This window comes from Salvia splendens, chromosome 4, assembly GCF_004379255.2.
Source record: "Salvia splendens isolate huo1 chromosome 4, SspV2, whole genome shotgun sequence".
Taxonomy (NCBI): Eukaryota; Viridiplantae; Streptophyta; class Magnoliopsida; order Lamiales; family Lamiaceae; genus Salvia; species Salvia splendens.
Window position 1 is genome coordinate 22829178 of NC_056035.1, and position 22001 is coordinate 22851178.

The 22001-nt window shown below is 43.0% G+C and overlaps 1 protein-coding gene across 1 annotated transcript; it reads left to right on the forward strand.

Moving 5' to 3' along the window:
* The first annotated feature begins 13272 nt into the window (after positions 1–13272).
* LOC121799186 (protein NRT1/ PTR FAMILY 5.6-like) lies at positions 13273–21800 on the forward strand. Its single transcript, XM_042198529.1, has 3 exons — positions 13273–13405; positions 20049–20266; positions 20346–21800. Exons 1-3 carry the CDS (start codon positions 13273–13275, stop codon positions 21705–21707), a joined length of 1713 nt encoding a protein of 570 aa, XP_042054463.1. The 3' UTR covers positions 21708–21800.
* The last annotated feature ends 201 nt before the right edge of the window (positions 21801–22001 follow it).

The following is a 22001-nucleotide window of genomic DNA, read 5'->3' on the forward strand; positions in this document are numbered from 1 at the left end:
CAAAGTTGCACAACGCACTAAATTCAAATATCACCCTATCCTTTTCAAATCTCTCTCTTAACCTTTTCCCCCCTATTTTCCAGAATGGTAACAAAGTAAAAAGGACACTTAAATACAATTGGGAGTTTCACCAAATTGGAATTCTGGTGGTCAGTACGTACTCCAAATTAATATTTAAGGTCCGAAAATATTTTTGAATTTTAATTTTTAATTGCATGCAGAAATTTAACTATTAACTACCAAGTATTTACAATATTTACATTTTACTCTAGGTAATTTAGAATTCTACTTGGCCATCATATGCAAACTTCGCTTAAAACAAAAACTAGCCCAGTGGAACTCCAAATTCTCATCCTACTTGTCACTATGCAACTTTAGTGTGTGGTTGTAGTGGATAAGCCCACATCACTATTATCCCTAAACACCTTCAGCCTATGTCCATTTACGATAAAAGGTTCAGAGTTAGGAATACTCCCTGAAATCTCCACTGATCCATTAGAGCAGAGTGCGGTTATGACATAGGGTCCTATCCACTTCGACTTGAGCTTCCCAGGCATTAGCTTCAATCTTGACTGGAAGAGTAGTACTTTCTGGCCAACATGGAGGTCTTTGGTCCTTAGATTTCTGTCGTGCCACAATTTAGTTCTCTCTTTATACCACATGGCGGAATCAAAAGATTCCAATCTAAGCTCCTCTAACTCTTGTAGCTGCAGCTTCCTTTCCTCCTCACATGCTTTAGCATCCATATTAATTTGTTGTACTTCCCTGTATGCTCGATGTTCGATTCCCACTGGTAAGTGGCACATCTTCCCAAAAATGATTTGGTATGGGGACATTCCTATGGGAGTTTTGTAGGCTGTCCGATATGCCCACAGAGCATCCTCTAATCTCACACTCCAGTCCTTCCTAGAAGGGTTGACATTTTTCTCCAGAATATTCTTTATCTCTCTATTAGAGATCTCCGCTTGACCATTCGCTTGTGGGTGGTAGGGGCTAGATAATCAGTGGTGAACACCGTACTTCTTCATCAAGGCTTCGATAGTGCGGTTACAGAAGTGGGTTCCCTGATCGGATATGATGGCCCTTGGTACCCCGAACCGGTCAGTTGGCAAAGTTCACAACTTCTACAAAATTCAGAAGCATCTTTGTTCAAAGTTGGCCAATAAAAGCCACTGTCCAGAATCTTCCTTGCCATTTTCTTGGGGCCGAAGTGTCCTCCACATGCCAAAGAGTGGCAATGTGTCAATACGTCCCTCTGTTCCCAGTCAGGAACGCATCTTCTTATCACTTGATCTGCTCCTACCTTCCAAAGGTACGGGTTGTCCCAAAAGTAGTATTTTGCTTCACTTTTGATCTTCATTCTTTGAGCTTTGGTAATGTTTGGCACTTCTGGAAGCTCTCCTGAGACTAGGTAATTGGCTAAGTCCACAAACCATGGCTCCTGCCCTACTTTTTCCTTTCCTTTTGATGTTGCATTCTGGCCAGTAAGCTTCATCACTTCTTCCCAGTCAATTTTTCTGATGCAAAAATCACCTCACATAAGTGTTCCTCCGGGAACCGGTCATGCATCTCCTTGTTGCTCCCATCATGCACTGTTCTGCTCAAATGATCCGCCACTTTATTCTCGACTCATTTTTTGTCTTCCACTTCCCAATCGAACTCTTGTAGTAGGAGTACCCATCGGATTAGTAGGGGTTTTGATTCTTTCTTGGCAATCAGGTACTTAATGGCCGCATGGTCAGTATAGACGATGACCTTGGATCCTAACAAGTACTACCGAAACTTCTCGAATGAATACACCACGGCCAGCATCTCCTTCTCAGTGGTGTCATAATTTCTTTGAGTTTGATTCAATGTTTTAGATCCATAGAAGATCACATACCTTTTTCCCTCGATCTTCTGACTCAGAACAGCTCCCACTGCGTAATCGCTGGCATCACACATCACTTCGAAAGGATGGTCCCAGTCAGGAGTCCGGATGATTGGTGCGGATATCAGCTTTTCCTTGAGAAGATTGAAAGCAGCCTTGCACTGTTCATCAAAAATGAACTCCACCTCGTTTTGAAGAAGTCTGGTAAGGGGTTGGGCAATTTTGGTGAAGTCCTTAATAAATCGTCGATAAAATCCTGCATGGCCTAGAAAACCCTTATTTTCTTCTGGTCAGTAAGGAAAGGCAGTTTGGAAATGACGTCCACGTTGGCTTGATCCACCTGGATACCTCTCTCTGACACCACGTGTCCTAGGACGATCACTTCTGTGACCATGAAATGGCACTTCTCAAAGTTCAAGAGTTGGCTCTTTGCTTGACAACTCTCCAGAACTACGTTCAAGTGATGAAGGCACGAGTCGAAAGAGTCTCCGTAGACTGTAAAGTCATCCATGAATATCTCTATACACTCCTCAATCAGATCGGAAAATATGCTCATCATACATCGTTGAAATGTACCGGAAGCGTTGCACAGACCGAATGGCATGCGTCTATACACGTAGGTTCCAAATGGGCAGGTGAAGGTGGTTTTGTCCTGGTCTTTAGGGTCCACGTAGATTTGAAAATACCCACTGTACCCATCTAAAAAATAGAAGTACTTCTTCCCAGCCAGTCGCTCCAACATCTGGTCGATGAACGGTAGGGGGAAGTGATCTTTCCTAGTTGCGGCATTCAGTTTGCGATAATCAATGCACATCCGCCAACCAGTGACTAGCCTTGTTGGTCAGCTCATTCCTCTCATTTTGAACAACTTGGATCCCTGACTTCTTGGGGACCATGTGAATGGGGCTGATCCACTCGCTATCGGGCACCGAATAGATAATTCCCAACGACAGCAACTTCAAGATTTCCTTCAATATCTCCTCCCGCATGTTAGGGTTCACTTTCCTTTGCGAGTCTCGACGTGCTATTGCTCATTCTTCTAGCCTGATGTGTTGCATACAGACATCGGGGCTTATTCCCACCAAATCTGTGAGCCTCCATCCAATTGTTCACTTATTCCTGCTTAGTAAAGTCAGTAGTTTCGCCTCTTGCTCTTTCGTAAGGCTGCTGCTAATGATCACCGGTTATGAATCTTCCACCCCGAGGAAAGCATACTTCAGGTTTGCTGGCAGTTTCTTCAACTCAACTTGTGGGGGAAATGTGTCTGCGGGTAGAAGGCTCCTTGCAGCGTCCCCCTCCCTTTCTAACTCACCATCTGAAAGTTCCTCTGTACTGGCTGGTAGCTGAGCCCCTGCGGCTCCAATAAATTCTGATTTCTGACAAAATTCCTTAATCGCTCCCTCGATCTCATCATCAGTCAACCCTTGGCTAGTGATCAGATCGCATCATGCAGCCGCTTCTACATCAGCCTGTCCATACACATCCAAAGCTTGGAGTTTTTTCTGCAATCATTCGGTCTCAAGAAAATCTTGGACTAGGGGGTCAATTACATCAACATAATAGAGATTTTCAGAATCGATAGGCTTTTTCATGGCCTCATTGATATCAAATGTGAATTTCTCTCCATGAAAATCAATGCAAATTGTCCCCTCAGCCATGTCCACGATTGTCTTAGTTGTTCTAAAAAACGGTCTCCCTAACAATATACCACTAGACTCCCTTCATACTCACTTATCTTGATCACATAGAAGTCAGCAGGATAAGTAAAATCATGTACTCTTACCAACACATTTTCTAGCACACCATCAGGATTTATGCATGACCTATCAGCCAGTTGGATTAACACCCTAGTGTTTGACAACTTCACTCCCTTCAACCGGTTATAGACTGATAATGGCATAACATTTATAGATGCTCCCAAATCACACATTGCATGCTCGATTTTTACATCTTCTATAGTTATAGGTAAAGTGAACATACCTAGATCGGCTCTCTTGGGCGGTAGCTTTTCCTGCATAATTGCTGACGCTATCCCTTCCACCATGATCTTTCCATCCTTTTGGGCTTTCCCGGCTATGAACTCTTTGATAAATTTCCCAAGCGGGGGTAGCTTCAGTGCTTGGAGGAATGGTATGGTGACATCCAGCTTCCCAAAATTCGACAGGTAATCTACTGGGTTCTCCTTCTTCCTCTTAGTCACGAAACGGTAAGGGAATGGTTTTTTTCCTTTCGCCTCGTCTACCAGTTCTTCAACAGCCTTTCCGGAGTCTTCCTTGGGCACATTCTGGGATGGAGTTTCTTTCATGGGTTCTGTTCCTTTAGGAGGGTCTTCCATGGGCAGTACGACTTTGGTTTCATCTTTTCCCAATGGTGTTTCTTCCAAGAAAAACGGATCCTGCATATGAGGCAGAGGTTTTTTTAGCTCTCCTTCTGAGACAACGTCTCTCAGCAACTTTGTTCCACTAGGTTCTCCACTGGGTTTCCTCAGTTGGGGTCCCTCATAGGCAGTACCGGACCGTAGGGTGACCTTGCTCACGTTTGATTTTTCAGGCATATGGACTGTAGACGAGAGTTTTCCTGAATTCCCCTTCATTTCACCCATTGAACTCGCCAGCTGGGCTAATTTCCTATTCATCATATCTATGTTCGCCTTATGCTCCTTCAGGGCATTCTGCATCCCCTGCACTACTTCATTATTGGACTGCAACTCACCCTTGATACTCTGCTGCGAAGCGAGCGGTTCTCCCATCATGTCCTCCATAGATCTTCTTGGCCTGTTAGGATATTGGGACTGATTTGGTCCTTGATGCTGGTTGTACTGGGAATTTTGGTTGTGCTGGTAATTCTGAAAGTTTTGCTGGTTCTGGTTAGGTGGGTATTGGTTATACTGGGCAGGAGGGTTGTACTGGTCTTGGTGATATTGATTCTGGTTCTGGCTTTGAAACTGGTTCTGGTTCTGCTGGTGTTGGGGACGTTTATTATACTGATTCTGGTAATTTTGGAAGTTTCTCTGGTGTGGTGGCACGTAGACAGGGTTTGAGTTTTGGTTTTGTGGGTTTTGGTTATGGGGTTGGTGGTTCCTTCCTGACCAGTTGGATTGGTGGTCGGGATTTGCTGGGCCGCGGTTGGGATTTTGGTTCGGGTGGGGATTGTATTGGTTCTGACCTTGACCTTGGCTTTGGTTTTGGTTTTGGTTCCCATCTCCCCATCGAAAATTTGGATGGTCCCTCCATGGTGCGTCCCGCTGTCTCCCCGGGATCCAATTCCCACTAGAATTATAGTACCCTGCAGCATTGACTTGCTCCATATTGACGAAGTCATTCGGCTGAGCATAGGTTGGCCCTTGACTTCCTTGCTCTGCACCCTTATAGCTCCCAGTTGGGGAAGGTGGTGGAGTGTTCTTCTCGATCGCGCTCAGGAGCGTCTCTTCAGCTCTTCCATCTTCAAGTCCATCTTCTGCTCTATCTTTTGCTCCTGATCAGTAGATGACGCACTCGCAATCCTTTCTCTGCTATATCCATCCCTCGAATTGTCGTACTCCTTCTTCGCGCTCAAAAGCTTCCCTATGACCTTTTTCGCTTCGCTAACCCTCAGTTGCGTGAAGCTTCCTCCTGACAACGAGTTTGCCAAATCTTTTGTTGCCTTATTCATCCCCTCATAAAAAGTATGATGTATCTCTATATCTGCCATACGATGGTTCGGACATGCATCCAAAAGACTCATATACTTTGCCCAATAATCACTCAGGGGTTCATCGTAACCTTGCTTCACACTGGTTATCTCTCTCTTCAACGCACTCGTCTTAGATGACGGGAAAAATTCCCCTAAGAAGGCGGACTTGAAATCGGCCCAACTCTCAATGGAGTCGGGTGGCAGGCGCATGAACCATGTCTTGGCCTCCCCCTTTAGGACGAACGACAAGGCTCTCAATCTGTAGTCATCCTCGGTCGCCCCCACTGGCATTCTTTGTGCCTTACAAATCTTACAAAACTCATGAAGGAACTCGTAGGGCCCTTCATAGCTCTTTCCACAGTACGTGGGTAGAATTGTGATAACATGGGGCTTCACATCGCAGGTTGTCTGTTCCGGGGTGACAACTATAGCTTACGGCGATTCTCCTTCGGTATGCGCGTTCAGCGATCCGATCTCTGGATCATTCTCTACTTGGGCAGCCATCCTCCTTGGATTACCTTCCAATTGTAGTACCACTTCTGGTATTCCTCATTCTATGGTGTCTTGCTCTTCGTCACTACTTTTGCCTAAGTCAGACAGGGCTGTCGACAAGCCAGAACGAGTGGTCACAAGTATAGTCCCTTGTTGGAGTATCTTCGGTCTCCAATGGTCAGGAGCCGAGCTGCTTCTCATAAACTGAAATAAAAAGAAAAGAGAAAAGTTATACACAACATATATGCCAAAGTATCACACACAATAACAGCTAACAACGCCATTCATCCCCGGCAACAGCGCCATTTGATGAAGCATGCAGGTGTGCAGGTGTCGTGTGAAGCAAGGGTGTATCCTACTGATCAGGATAGAAACCCCAGCTAAGTCTGAACCTGGCTATCAAAGAAATTCCTCAACCCACTTCTAATGATTAGTATAGTGGAGGTAAGGGTCGAATTCCATAGAGATGATGCGTTTGGGTAATTGTGGTGATATTCTGGAAGGGTTTTGTTAGCTACCACGCTTGGGTTGAGATTCTACCTAGACAGGAATTAAAGGGTGTACTCTACTGACTGGGTGGTGTGAAAGTGAACGACATGTGGCTGTGTACGTGAGAGTGGGGGACAAGGTGTTTCAGGGACATGTGGAAAGTAGATGATTACTATAAAAGGCTAAACGGAATATCAGAGAATAAGAGGCAGTTAGGTGGCTACTTTGTCAGATCTGTAGGGTACAACATAAAAAGCAAAGGACAAAAGCAAAAAGTAACTAAAAGGCAAAAGTGGTCCCAAACTTAGATGTAGATGTTATCTTCTTCAACAAGAATGCAGAAATCAAACAAACACAGATTTCGTGAATAACATTTTTCAGATTAACAACTTCACGATTCGGATCCACAAATTAAAACAACAAGATTCGAAGATTAACACACGAAATCAAGAATTACACATACTGGACGACATGCAAGGTGACAGAATAACGTAAACTCAGATTTCGCACTTTATCACTTCAGAAAATAAATCTGAACAGTTACTTAACTAACAATCACAGATCGAGCAACTCCAAATGAAATCATGCTTTCAACACTCAGAAACAACCGCAACAACTAGATCTAAGCTACCTAGACAGAATGAAATAGATTCAAACCGAAAGAGATGCATAAAAACAACTTCATTGCATAAAACGTTTGGATTTAAACAAAACACTTCATAAGATGATAAGTACTGAAAATGCAGCAGATCCAACGAAAGAAAACAAGTAAAGGTTAACTAAGAAAGCGAATAAAGACTGTTTTGTCACTCCGGGCGATGAAACTGCTACGACTACGAAATAGACTGGCTGGAATGATGGAAGGCAAATCTTCGGTGAACTTCTGGAACTTCAGGTGATCATGGCTGTGGCAAGGAATGAGAAGATGTAGGACAATGCTGAAGGAACTGGTCTACCGAGAGAGAATACTCTAACTAAGAGTGGAGTGTGTCCATTTCTTTTTCTCTCTCCAAGTGGCTTCCTTTTATAGGGAGGCCTGCGCTTGATTTTTAGGGTAGACTCTCTTCATGAAATTACTCTTTTGCCCTCGTTTGTGTTTGATCCTTCCCATCAATCCTTCTTCTTCATCTCGAGCCTTTTCTGGCATGCATCCTGATCAGTATTGCACCCTTCTGGCGCTCTTTTCACCTGAGTTATCCGAAATCCTTCCTACTGACTGGAACCCTTTCCCTGCACACTTTAGCAACCGTTTTGCAGATTTAATCCAATTATATACGTATACTGACCAGTAACCAAGGCCTAGAATGTGACTTATCAATATCAAAAACAAGTTGATTGGAATATTAACATTTCAGGCAAATAATCTTTTAAATCACAAACTTTAGTTGATTCCAAAAGTTTACTTGTCCTGCTATATAGAAAATACACATAATATGTGGGTATATACTGTTGGAAAATAATATGAAAATAGATACAATTATATATATTCTACATTGATGAAAAAAGAAAATTAAAATTATTATTTGATTTTGGTGAATCATTCCTATTATCACCAATTCGTATTAGAATGAAACTCTACGGATTTCTATCATGGTATCAGAGTAAGTCACCGACTGTGGGTCAAACTTAACTGACCCAATAAATTATAGGGGAGGCAAATCGCACGGATTGGGTCATTATCGGGTCAACCTAATAATGACCCAACCCAATAAGGCCTAACCCGAACCCGACCTGTTAAAGAAACTGTCAATCCGAACACGAACCCGACCTGCTACCCTCAAACCCGAACACGATCCGAACTCGACACGAACCCATTAATGACACAATATAATATGGGTTGGCACGACGTGATAACGACCTGAACCCGATATTGCATGATTAAAGCTAGATATTACACGATTAAACCTAATTTTAAACTTGATTTATATGATAAAAAGCCGTTTTCTATGATTTCATCTTGATTTACAAGAAATTTGTAAAGCATTATTTTTTTTATAAATAATAAAAATAATAATAATATTTCTTTATGGGTTATCCATATCCAACCCGCATCCAACCCGAATTTTTTGGGTTCTTAACGGGTCAACTCAATAAGGACACGAACCCAATAAGGCTTTACCCAAACCCATTATTTTCGTGTGGATTCATGTCGGATTAACGTGTCGGGTTAAAAATTGCCAGCCCTAATAAATTATACTCCCTTCGTCCCCAAAGAGTATGAACTATTTCATTTTTCATCCGTCCCTAAAGAGTATGAACTTTCTAAATTTAAAAAATTCAAACAACATACTACCCCTACACATCATTTTATTTACAACTTATACCATTACCATTAACACTTATATCATTATAATAATGTGGACCTCACTCTCCACTAACATTATTTCCACTACCCTTTCAGTCTCTCTCTTACGTTTCCCCTCATTTATTAAAACTCGTGCCGAACCCAAAGTTCATACTCATTGGGGACGAGGGAGTATGAACTTTAAGCTTGGGCCAATTAGTTAAAAGGTTGGTCCAACCTGATCAGAAAAAAAAATCTAATCCGTCCAAATACAACTTGAAGGGTTTAAGAGAAGTGTTAGCGAATGAAACAATATGAAAGGTATCTTTTTTAAGTCTCAACCTAAGTGAGACGTTTCCAATTTTGATAATAATTAACTCACTCATCTATCCTATTGTATCATCTTTTCTATCATACTTTATTATCTCTCTTACTTTATAATGTCTTTTTCATTCTTACTTTATCATCTCTCTTGCCTTATTAACTCTTTCTCTTCATACTTCATTCTCTCTCTTACTTTATTATTAACAATTTAATTAATTAAACATCATTACCTAAATTTGTGTATCAAAATAGAAACGTCTCACTTAAGTAAGGACGAAAGGAGTATAACAATATCCTACATCAATCAAAAAGAAAACTAAAATCATTTTATAAGTCATGTGGGTTACTCTTCCTATCACTAATTAGTTTTAGGATGGAACCTTATCGGTTTCTATCATATATTCCCTCGATACTATGTAGCTGAATCATATTCTTTTTTAAAATGTCCAATATAGCTGCATCATTTTCTTTTCAGCAAAAGGAACACATCAACTCTCTCTTATTTTATTCTATTTTAATACTTTATTATTCTCTTTTCATCTTTTACTTTATTTTTTTTCCTCTAAGGCAATTTTCTTAAATTTCATATCTAAAATAAATACAAAATTTTCTTAAATTCTATATCTAAAAAAATATTTCCTTAAAGAGACTGAGGGAGTGCAACAAATAAATAATAGTACTATATTATTGTGGGAACCATATTTTACATTACAGTATTGTACTCCCTTCGTTCCACAGTAATAAAGACATTTCATTTTGAGCACTCATTTTGAAAAATGATAATAAATGGTTAAAGTAGAGAAAGAGTAAAGTAAGCTAGATAATAGTGTAGAGAAGAGTATTATCTACCCTATTATCTATCTTATTTTACTCTTTCTCTACTTTAACCATTTATTATCATTTTTCCAAAACGAGTGCTCAAAATGAAATGCCGCTATTACTATAAAATGGAGGGAGTACATGGCTATAAAATTTTAAGTAAAATTAATCTTACCAAAAGATAATTATTTGTTCTAGAAAAAATAATCATTTTGTCGGCCATTAGCAATTTCAATTTACTATTTTAGTCTGTTTATAATTAGAAGTTCAATTTATTTTTACCATAAATGATTGGTAGATTTCACATTCTAGTAACTCATTACACTCATATTTTATTGTAAAACTAATATAAAAATTATGGATTCTACATTCCACTATCTATCTCTATCAACCTTTTTTTATACTCCCTCTGCCCACAATAAAAGTCATATTTTGCCATTTTCGTCCATCTTACAATAAGAGTCATATTTCACTTTTATCATAAATGGTAAGTAGGTCTCACATTCCACTAACTTATTTCACTCATTTTATTATAAAACTAATTTATATAAGTGAGACTCATATTCCACTAACTTATTCAATCCACTTTTCTTATATATTTTTCTTAAAATTCGTGTTCAAACTAAATATGACTCTTATTATAAGACAGGATGAGTATTTTTTAAAACTCGTGTGGAATTCAAATGAGAATCAGGGAGTATATATTTCTTGAGAGTATATATTTTTAGAGAGTATATATTTCTTATTTGAATTAACACTCCGAAATAGAGGGAGTGTAGATTTCTTCTTATTTGAATTATGTTATCACGTCAAAAACTTGCATATTAAAGTAAAAGGTAGCACTCAAAAGTATAGTCCATTTGTTTTATTGAGAATGAGATTTGTTTCAGATAAACGATTTCTTAAACCCCCGATTATGTTTGCATACAATCATCATTCCTCTTTGTTCTTTTTTCATTTCCTTTTTTGGAGTTATTTATAACAGGAAAATTCGATTATACACAAATTTAGAAAATACTGAGGAATATTAATTGGCTAATTATGGTCGGAAAATCATGGAGAAGTGTCTGATATATATGGGCGAAGTGGAAAGAGATAAAGAATGTATGGAGTCTTAACTAATTATAGTGATTGCGAATAAAATTTGTCAAAGAATATAACGATACGATGGTGCATAATAATCACATCACTTAAACAATTACATATATATATATATATATATATAGTAATTAAAAGAGGATAGCCAATTTTGTAATTTTTTCTCACGTTAAATTAGTTGTCTAGTTTAAGAGTGGCAAGGTGTCGATTTTAATTCATTAGATAAAATTCTGAAAATTTCAAGTTTGTTAGTAGCACCTGATATCCCTTATAATCTTAATTTAAGACAAATTCAAAGGATAAACGACAACTTAATATACTGACATGTTTTATTTTTAAAGAATGTGTGAAATGATTATTTAAAAAAAGTCAATGTTTCATCATGGAAAAATAAAATCGACGAAATATGTCCCCACTCATGTATATTGAGTTTTGAAGTCAAAACTTCATGCCAGTGTCAAATTTAAGCACTTATAATTTATGTTTTGCGGGGAATTCAAGTGTAAATCTTTGCAAATTAATTATTCATTTTAGATCGATACTACTCCATCCGTCAACCATTTAAAGAGCCATTTTGCCATTTTAGTTTGTCCACGATTTATAGAATCATTTACTTTATTCTACTTTTAGTATGCAAACCCCACATTCCACCAACTTTTTACACTCACAATCCAATATAAAACTAATATTTTAAATGAGTCACACATTCCACTCACATTCTTCTTTTAATTTTCCTCACAAAGTCAAACAATTTCTTAAAATCTGCGCCTAGTCAAAATGGCTCTTTAAATCGTGGATGGAGCGAGGGAGTAGTATATTTTTTTTCTATAAAGTTTTTCATAAAAAATTAAAGTATGATTGATAGCATGAAGAGGTTAACAGATGAATACAAAACATAAGCTACCATTTCTAAAAGACTGCCCTTTACATTCCAATTTTATTTTCAAAATTATTGTTTAAATCTTCCATCTCATGAGTTAATTATGATTAGTAGGAGTGGCCCACATAATTTTTGACATGTATACAATCATTAGTTATCCAATAATTAAGCATTAGTGAAGGTATTCAAACAATACCTTTATTATAGCAATACAAAGTACAAGTAGAAAAATATTGAATTGAGAGACAAGTGAAGAAAAATGAAAAAAGGTCATATGCATAGATTTCATTGGGTAGCATCACATATTCTGAAAAGATGCTGCGGAAGCCATGAAGAAGAAACACAAACTTGAATATGCTAGTAATGTGTTTAGAGAGAGTTCATAATCTTTTTCATTGATTGAACAAAGTAACAAGATTCCTTACATATACTCAACGTTCGAATGATCTAGAATCTTGCATTAATCTACTTCGTACTAAACTAAAACATGCTTTACATTCTTATCAAAACAAACTCTGCAAATCATCTTTCTTCTTCAATCCTTTGATCAACACGTCTCTCCAAGTACAAGAGTGGTCCTGCACCTTAGCTGTCACTCTTGGCTCATTCACAGCTGCAGCTCGTGTGAGCCCGGTGATTGGCTTCTCTGGTGCACCACATGCTGCATTGACTCTTGTCTCGTTTATGACTTTGGCTCGTGTGGAGTTAGTGACTTGTTTCTTTCGTGTAGCACACTCTGCTCTCACACATTGATCAGCAAGGTTCATCAACTCTTGGTTAGAAGTTGGAGTTGAGTGCAAAGCAAAGCCGCTTTATTCGTTTTACGATTGATAGATTTATATCAAAGGAATGCATAGTATTCCCCCATTTATCACCAAACAATGACTAGTAATAAATTAACAATAAGTGGGACGAATCAAATCTTTTATTTTCACCCGTCACAATCATTAATAAAGAATGTTTTATATTTGTACAGTTTTACTCCCTCCGTCCTGCTTTAGCAGTCCCAGTCACTTTTGAGCACTCGTTTTATAAAAATGATAATAAATAGTTAAAGTTGAGAAATGATAAAATACGAGAGAGAATAACGTAGATAAGACTCTTCTCTACATTATTCTCGCTTTTACTTTATCATTTCTCCACTTTAACTATTTATTATTATTTTTACAAAATGAGTGATTAAAAGTGACTGGGACTGCTAAAGCGGGACAGATGGAGTAATTTATTTTAATCATTTACAATATATTATACCCCTCCTTTTTAAACGATTCCTGGCTATATAAGTAGAAGCAGCCAAGTTGGGTAGTCACCAAACCAAAAATCTCACTTATTTTGAGACACAAAATGGAGATAGATCAAAGTAAAAACGAAGAATCATCACAAGATAAATGGGTTTACGATTCTTGTGTTGATCATAAAGGAAGAATTCCTGTTCGAGCTTCCACCGGCGCATGGAAAGCTTCTGTTTTCATTATAGGTAACTGGCGCCGTCTGTGGGAAGCAGAGAACAAAATTTGTGATAAAGCGAATTTTTGATCCATTTTTTTCCACCCAAAAAATGCATACCAGATCGCAGAGTACCCGTATTCCTGCCCGTGAGAACCAGGAGGAAGCCAATCCATCCCATAGGTCTGGAAAACAGCCTAGGGATAAATCCACCACCAGTTCTCATGGCGAAGGAACAGGCCGCTCCAAAAATCGTCCCACTGAGTCTTTCCAGCAGCCTGATTTGAATGAGGCTGTCAAGCTGTTCTTGGCTGAGAAGCAGGATGAGTTCTTAGCCTTCCTGCAAAAGAGCCAAGAGCCGAAGACGAAAGCGGAGGATTCTCCTTCCTCATCCAGACATGAAAGTCACTACCGCAGTAGTGCCGTGTCTTCCAGGAAGAAGAATCCTCAACCCCGACATATTCCTGCTCTTCCTCGGTACCGGAATCACAGGAGAACTCAATCTCCTCCATACCGACGAGATATCGGATTCGCCGTGTACGGAGCACTGAAGACTCCGTTCTCGGACGACATCACCCGAACTCCCCTACCGCAGAACTACCGAACTCCGTCGATGACTTACGACGGGCTCGTGGACCCTCACGATTTCTTGGGGCGCTATCAGTATAACATGGCGAACCAGGGTCTCAACGAGGTCCACATGTGCAAGCTGTTTCCCGAGCTGCTCATCGGGAACGCGAGAAGGTGGTTCGATAGCCTCCCCCAGGGCAGCATCAGATCTTACCGAGATCTAATGGATGCCTTCCACAGGAGGTTCTTTCAGAAAGCGGAAGCCCGAATCACTTCGGCTCAGCTGCTTTCCATTCGTCAAGGTCGCGACGAAAAAATCAGCGACTTTATGACAAGATTCCACAAGGAATGCCTGCAAGTAGACGATCTCAACGATCTGCTTGTCATCTCGGCATTCCAAAATGGAATCCTGCCCGGAGCTCTCTACAGGAAGCTCGTTGAGTGCGGTCCGCAGACAGCTCAGGAAATGTGGGACATTGCGGACCAGTACTCCCGGGCCGATGAGGCAGACCGTCGCAAACGGTCGTTAGACAGCTCATCGTCCCGAGGAGACAGGAGGAAGCCCGATCATAGCGATCAGGGACATCCTCGCCGAACTCCTTTTGGCGATCAGGGACATCCTCGCCGAACTCCTTTTGAAAGGATTCAAAGGACTCCGGTGCAAGACAGATTGGGACCCCGTCTCAATCCCGAGAAGCCGCCCGCTCAGTTCGTACCGCTGAACAAGCCGAGAGCGGAAATTTTCGAACTACACTCCGACCTGTTCGAAAAGCCAAAGCGGATGACGAAATCTGCCGCGCGCCGACCCCAGGATAACTACTGCTCCTACCATCAAGACCACGGTCACGATACCGAGGAGTGCAGAAACTTGGCTGCAGGTATCGATGTTCTTGTGAGGGCAGGGACATTGAAAAAATACCAAAGCAAGCAGTCAAAGAAGAATAAGAAGCAGAGAGGTGCGAACTGCGCTCCTCAGGATCCGAAAAGGCAGCCGGATCCCGAAGACGATGACGAGCCGCAATATGATGGAGTAATCCTGACTATTGACGCTCTCCCTGCCGGGAAGACCAAGTCGTCCCTGAAGTCAGAGCGCAGGGGCTCCAATCGAGAGGAGCCAACGCATAAAAGGCTGAAGCAGGACGAAGTGATTACGTTCTCGGATGCTGATCCCGTCCCGGCCATCTCTCCTCACCAAGACGCCATTGTCATCCAAGCCGGAGTGGCAAACAAACTGATCCACAGGGTGTTTGTGGATACAGGAGCGTCAGTCAGCATTCTTTTTAAAGAGTGCTTCGACAAACTAGAAGTGGACCCAGCTCGGCTCAGCCCGGCTCCGCTTCCCCTGAAGAGCTTCGCCCAGGAGGACACCCGCCCTGAAGGTATTATCAGCCTTCCGATCACGGTGGGGAAAGCGCCTACTAGCTCCAGTACGATGATTGAGTTTTTCGTGGTAAAAGCTCGGTCCCCGTACAACGTCATCCTGGGAAGAGACTGGCTCAACACAGTTCGGGCCGTTTGCTCCACCTATCACCTCACCATCAAGATCCCTACTAAAGGAGGGATAGCGGTCATCCGAGGTGACCAAAAAAGAGCAAAGGAATGCCTGCAAATTGCGCTTAGAAGTGCCGAGCAGTCAGATCGGCACCACCAAGCATAGCAATCACAGCAGCCGGAGTCAGAGGCGATGACCGAAGTCATACCGGAGCCGAACTCGATGACAGTTCAGCTGTACGAAGACGATCCATCCAGAACGGTTAAGATCGGCTTCGCGGGAACGCCTCTACTTCGGGAAAAAACCATCCAGCTCCTCAAGGAGTACAAAGACGTCTTTGCATGGTCTCCGTTGGACATGACCGGAGTGCCCCCCGAGGTAATCACTCATCGTTTAAATATTGATCCTTCGGTCCGGCCGATAAAACAGAAGCAAAGACTCTTTGCGGCAGAACGAAGTCAAGTCATCCATGACGAAGTCCGTCAATTATTGAAGGCGGATGTGTTATTCGAAGTGAAGTATCCTTCGTGGGTGGCCAATCCTGTCATGATCAAGAAAAAGGAAGGAGGATGGCGGATGTGCATAGATTTCACCGATCTAAATAAGCACTGTCCCAAAGATTGCTATCCCCTTCCGAACATAGATAAAAAAGTAGAAGCTCTGATAGGCTTTGAAATTTTTTGTTTTCTTGATCTATACAAAGGATACCATCAGGTTTTAATGGATGAGATTGACGCTTCAAAAACGGCCTTCATTACTGATTTCGGCATTTTCGCTTATAAAAAGATGTCATTCGGTTTAAAGAATGCCGGAGCCACTTATCAAAGGATGGTAGACAAGCTTTTTCGGCACCTGATTGGAAAGGAAGTCGAAGTATATGTTGACGATATAGTCGTCAAGAGCAAAAGCACCTCGGAGTACGAGCACAACCTCAAGTCCACTCTCAACGTGCTCAAGAAAGCCAACCTCAAACTTAATCCCCAAAAGTGTACCTTTTTGGTAGATTCGGGAAAGTTTCTGGGTTGTTGGGTTTCAAAAGACGGACTCAAGGCAAACCCCTCAAAAGTTCAAGTCGTTCAGAACATGGCAATGCCGAAGTCCATACATGACGTGCAAAGGCTAACCGGATGTCTAGCCGCACTGAGTCGATTCCTTTCCCAAGCAGCCGAAAAGCAACTGCCGTTCTTCAAGGTGTTGAAAAAGGCACCAAAGTTCGAGTGGGGAGCCGAGCAGAAAAAGGCCTTTGACGAGCTCAAAAGTTATCTAGCCGAGCTTCCTATTCTCTCTGCTCCAGCCGAAGCCGAAGTACTATTCTTATACTTAGCGGCATCGGATCAAACCATCAGCGCGGTGCTTGTACGAGAAGAAGGCCTAAAGCAGTTTCCCATCTACTTTACAAGCCGAGCATTAAGAGGTCCAGAAACAAGGTATCAACCTCTGGAAAAAATTGCTCTGGCGTTAGTAAATGCAGCAAGGAGACTGCGGCCATACTTCTATGCTCACAAGGTATGCGTCTTAACCGATCTACCTCTTCGGCAAGTTTTGACCAAGCCAGAAGCATCAGGCAGAATCGCCAAGTGGGCTATAGAGTTGGGAGAGCACACAATTGAATATCTACCTCGGAAAGCCATCAAGGGACAAGCCTTGGCAGATTTTCTTGCAGAAGCGAAGTTCGATCAAGCAATTCCTATTATTGCCGAACAGAAGAATTCTGCCAATGCCGAACTAGCACAGCCCTTGGAATCCGAAGTAGAGCCGCCGGACTGCTGGAGCGGATTCGTAGATGGAGCTTCAAACAAGATGGGAAGTGGAGCTGGTATTTTACTTGTCGCTCCCGACGGACACGAGGTAACCTACTCACTTCGTTTCCTATTCCCCACTACTAATAATGAAGCCGAGTACGAAGCCCTCCTGGCCGGACTCCAGTTAGCGCAAAGTCTACTCGTCAAATCTCTCAAAGTCCATTGTGATTCACAAGTCATAGTAAATCACATGTTGGGTACAAGTGAAGCCCGTGACGAGAGAATGAAGAAGTATTTGGACAAAGCGCAAAGCATCAGCCGAAGTTTCTCCTATTTTCGGATAATCCGCATTCCCAGAGCGGAAAATAGCCGAGCAGATACCTTAAGTAAGTTGGCCTCAGATCCGAGCTCAAAGGCGGAAGAATTAATGCATCGAAGCATTGATGAAGCCGAGGTACATTCTGTATCCAGCTCGCCGAACTGGATGACGCCGATCTTGCAGTATCTGGATCAAGGACAATTGCCCGAGGATAAGAGAGAAGCTCGGAAGATCACGTGCCGAGCTCTTCGGTACGAACTTCATGAAGGAGTCCTCTTTAGAAAGTCTTACCTCCAGCCGTTATTGCGGTGCGTAGGACCAGAAGAGACGGACTACATCCTCAGAGAAGTTCATGAAGGATCGTGCGGTAGCCACATCGGAGCCAGAGCTTTAGCTAAAAAAGTTCTGAGATGGGGATATTATTGGCCAACCATGGTACAAGAGGCAGTGCAGCTCGTCAAGAAGTGTACGAAGTGCCAAATTCATGCAAATGTCCCAAGGATGCCGCAGACCGATCTATACACTATGCAAAGCCCTTGGCCTTTCATGCAGTGGCCTTTTCGGAGTCCTCTCGGCATCAGACGCCGAGCTGGCGGTTTTCGGCCTCTCCGGCTCCTTGGACTCCGAAGATTTTCGGGTAGCCTTGTTCAGCATGTACACTGCCAAAAAGCAAGAAAGCAAGGTTAGTTTTCTTCGTTAAAGCAGTAGAACATAAAGGTAAAGAGAAATCCTCACCCTCGGCCTCTTCGTCCGAAGACGAGATGTCGAACACGACGTCGCCCTTGACGAGCTCAGACTCCGTGTATTGTTTCCTAACTATGGGAATCTTGTTGAGCTCGTCATCGAGCTCGGCCAATGGTTCTAACCGAGGGTGAGGAATCACGGACTTCGGCCCTCTCCAGGGGAAGCCCGGAGCCGCTGTCCTATTATAAAAAAAGAAGCGGTTTTGCCATTTCGGCCACTTGGTTTTGCAGAATGCCCTAAAAGGCTGTAAGGGGATCAAGTAAAACCAAGATCCCTTCCTTTTAAATTGGAAAAAATTAAGGATTGCCCGCAGAGACAGATCCTTATCTAACCTACGGAGTTCGGCAGCAAAAGCCGACAAGTGCCTCCAAGAATTCGGAGTCACCTGACCTAAAGGGAGTTGAAAAAAATCAAGAAACTCTACAAAAGGTGGGGGAAGAGGGAAACGAAGCCCGCATTCTAAGCAGGCTTCGTAAACGGTGGCATAACCCTCCGGCGGATCGTTAGCCCTATGATCATCGTCGGGAACCACCGCCTTCCCCCCAGGAAAAGAGTATTTTTCGTAAAGGGATATCACAGTATCCTTACTCAAGATACTGTGAAAATACTCTACGGTCTTCTCCCCGGATTCTTTCCGGCTAGAAGACCCCTTACCCCCTTTTCTACCGCTACCAGACTCAGACGAAGAAGAAGCAGACATGGTTCTTACTCTTTGAAAGTTTGAAGAAATCCTGAGGAAATTTTTGAAAGCGGAAGGAAATTTTTCACGCAAAAGATAGAGAGTGCAGAAGAAGCCAATAGCAAAGGTGTTCAAATGATGAAGAAAGGCGGTATTTATCAGATTTGGAAAAGATTTCAAATCATCGCACCGTTTCATATCCCACCTTTTCAGGATTCGACGGCCGGATTTTACTGTCGCATTTAATGCCGCATTTAATGCAGTCACGCGCAGGGCACGTCCCCCGACTTCAGCCTCCCCCCGTATTCCAGAATGCCGAAGTGACTCGCTTCGCCGAAGTGATTCACTTCGCTTTTCGGGGGGGGTAGTGATGGGGTGCGTACTAAACAAGCCCAACAGCAATGACGGCCCATCAGCCCAAAGCCCAAGGAAGAGTATGAGTTCGGCATTACCAAAGAGTTCGGCCTCAGCCTACAGCTCGGTAAAAGCCAACCAATCAAGCTCTGCTCTCAGGTCGGCATCAAGCTCTACTCTCAGATCGGCAACCAAAGCAGTTCGGTCTCAGTATTCGACCGAACAAGGAGTTAGTGGACCCATACAGGATGTCCAACACACCCACTACCACGTGGTGTCAACTCAGGCCACGATCGTAGGCCATGACCTACGCTACATCCACGATCTTAGGCCATGACCTACACGACATCCACGACTTAGGGTGGTGATGCAAGCCACGATCTTAGTCCAAGATATAAATGGAACTTAGATCTGATATGAGGAGGTTAAGCTCTCTAGAGATAAAACACCATATAGCAAATAGCAAGTTTGTATTTGTAAGCTGTAGAAAACAGATCAAGCAATACAATCTTGCCCTCCCTTTTTCCCGTGGACGTAGATTTACTTCAGTAAATCGAACCACGTAAATTCTTTGTGTCTGTATTTTCATTCTCTACCAGCATTTGCTAACATCAAAAATTCGCGGATCCATCAGTAACCAATTACTAAGAATTACGAGTAATTCAAAAATAATGATGTTATTTTTAGATCATTTTTGGTTATGCTTACTGGCATGACCTAAAAGAGTGACCTTCATATTGTCTAAAAATGACCTTCGTAAATATTTGTGGGCAGTGATTGAGTTCAGTGAGAGGCTAAGCTACTTCGGTTTGGCAACAAGCTTGATCATATATCTGACAAAGGTGCTTCACTACGACATCAAAACTGCTGCAAAAAGCGTCAACTATTGGTCCGGCGTGACTACGCTCATGCCCCTTTTCGGCGGCTTTCTCGCCGATTCCTACCTCGGCAGATTCTCCACTGTTCTACTTTCCTCCATCGTCTATCTCCTGGTAATTAATTATACGAATTAGTATCAAATATAAACATAGTAATACTAATTCTAAACCAACTATATATATATATATACAGGGGTTGATTGTCTTAACAATGTCGCGAGTGGTCCCGGCGTTGTGGCCCTGCGGGGCCGCAGCGCCGTGCAGCGAGCCAAGGAAGATCCATGAGGTGTTTTTCTTCCTGGCGATCTACTGCATCTCGGTGGGCACGGGCGGCCACAAGCCCTCTCTGGAGAGCTTCGGGGCAGACCAGTTCGACGAGGACCACCCGGTGGAGCGCCTCCACAAGATGTCCTTCTTCAACTGGTGGAACTCTGGCCTCTGCTGCGGCCTTCTCCTCGGCGTCACTGTCGTGGTCTACGTCCAGGACCACGTCAGCTGGGCCGCCGCCGACCTCATCCTCACGGCCGTCATGGCCTTGTCTATTTTGATATTCTGCCTGGGACGGCCCCGCTACCGGTTCAGGAAGCCGGCCGGGAGCCCCCTGACGCCACTCTGCCGCGTGGCCATCGCGGCGTTCAGGAAGCGGCGCCTGGCGGCGGACCAGCTCCACGAGGCCGCGAAATTGGACAAGGGGCGGCAGCTGTTTCACACGGATAAGCTGAGGTTCCTCGACAAGGCCGCCATCGTGGAGGCGGAGAAGCAGAGCCCGTGGCGGCTGGCGACGGTGACGGAGGTGGAGGAGATGAAATTGATGATCAACATGATCCCGATCTGGATCACCACGCTCCCCTTCGGAATCTGCGTGGCGCAGAGCTCCACCTTCTTCATCAAACAGAGCACCACGCTGGATCGCTCAATCGCCGGCGGCAAATTCACCATCCCGCCGGCGTCCACGTACGCGCTGGCCGCGATCGGGATGATCGCGGCCGTGGTTGTATACGACAAAATCCTGGTCCCGTTTTTCCGGAGGGTGACGGGGAACGAGAGGGGGATCAACATTCTGCCTCGGATCGGGATCGGGATGTGCTTCACAGCGTTGTCAATGGTGGTGGCGGCGGCGGTGGAGAGGAAGAGGCTGAAATCGGATTCTAATTCGATGAGCGTGTTCTGGCTGGCGCCGCAGTTTCTGATCATCGGGGTTGGGGATGGATTTGCGCTGGTGGGATTGCAGGAGTATTTTTACGATCAAGTGCCGGATTCGATGAGGAGTTTGGGGATTGCGCTGTATTTGAGTGTGATCGGGGCGGCCAATTTTTTGAGCAGCCTATTGATCACGGTGGTTGATCGTGTGACGGAGAAGGGCGGGAAGAGCTGGTTTGGGAAGGATTTAAATAGTAGCCGTTTGGATTACTTCTACTTGTTGCTGGCCGGGATTACGACGGCCAACCTCGCCGTTTATGCCTTTGTTGTCAGTCGTTATTCTTACAAGAATGTGAGGAAGACCACGGTTGGTGTCGATGATTTCTACGACGCCGACGCTAGGAATATGGCTTAGGTTATTGGATTGTGTTGTATTGTATGTGTGATATTCTAGTATACATAGAAGTATGCATTTGCTGATCTGGCGTAGTAGTATATTTTTGGGAAAGTTTGCTTCGGTTCGGTTAATTTGCAATCTTCAAACCTAGTAGTAGTATAACATGTTTCAGTACTTATTTTTGCAATTTAAATAGTTTAGGGATTTGTGAAGTGATCCAGTGTCAAATATAGCAGTGGGCTTGAATTGAGTCCATATGCGATCAACTTTCTGAAAATGGTTTGAAAATGGTGGAACGAGAAATGCAAAACT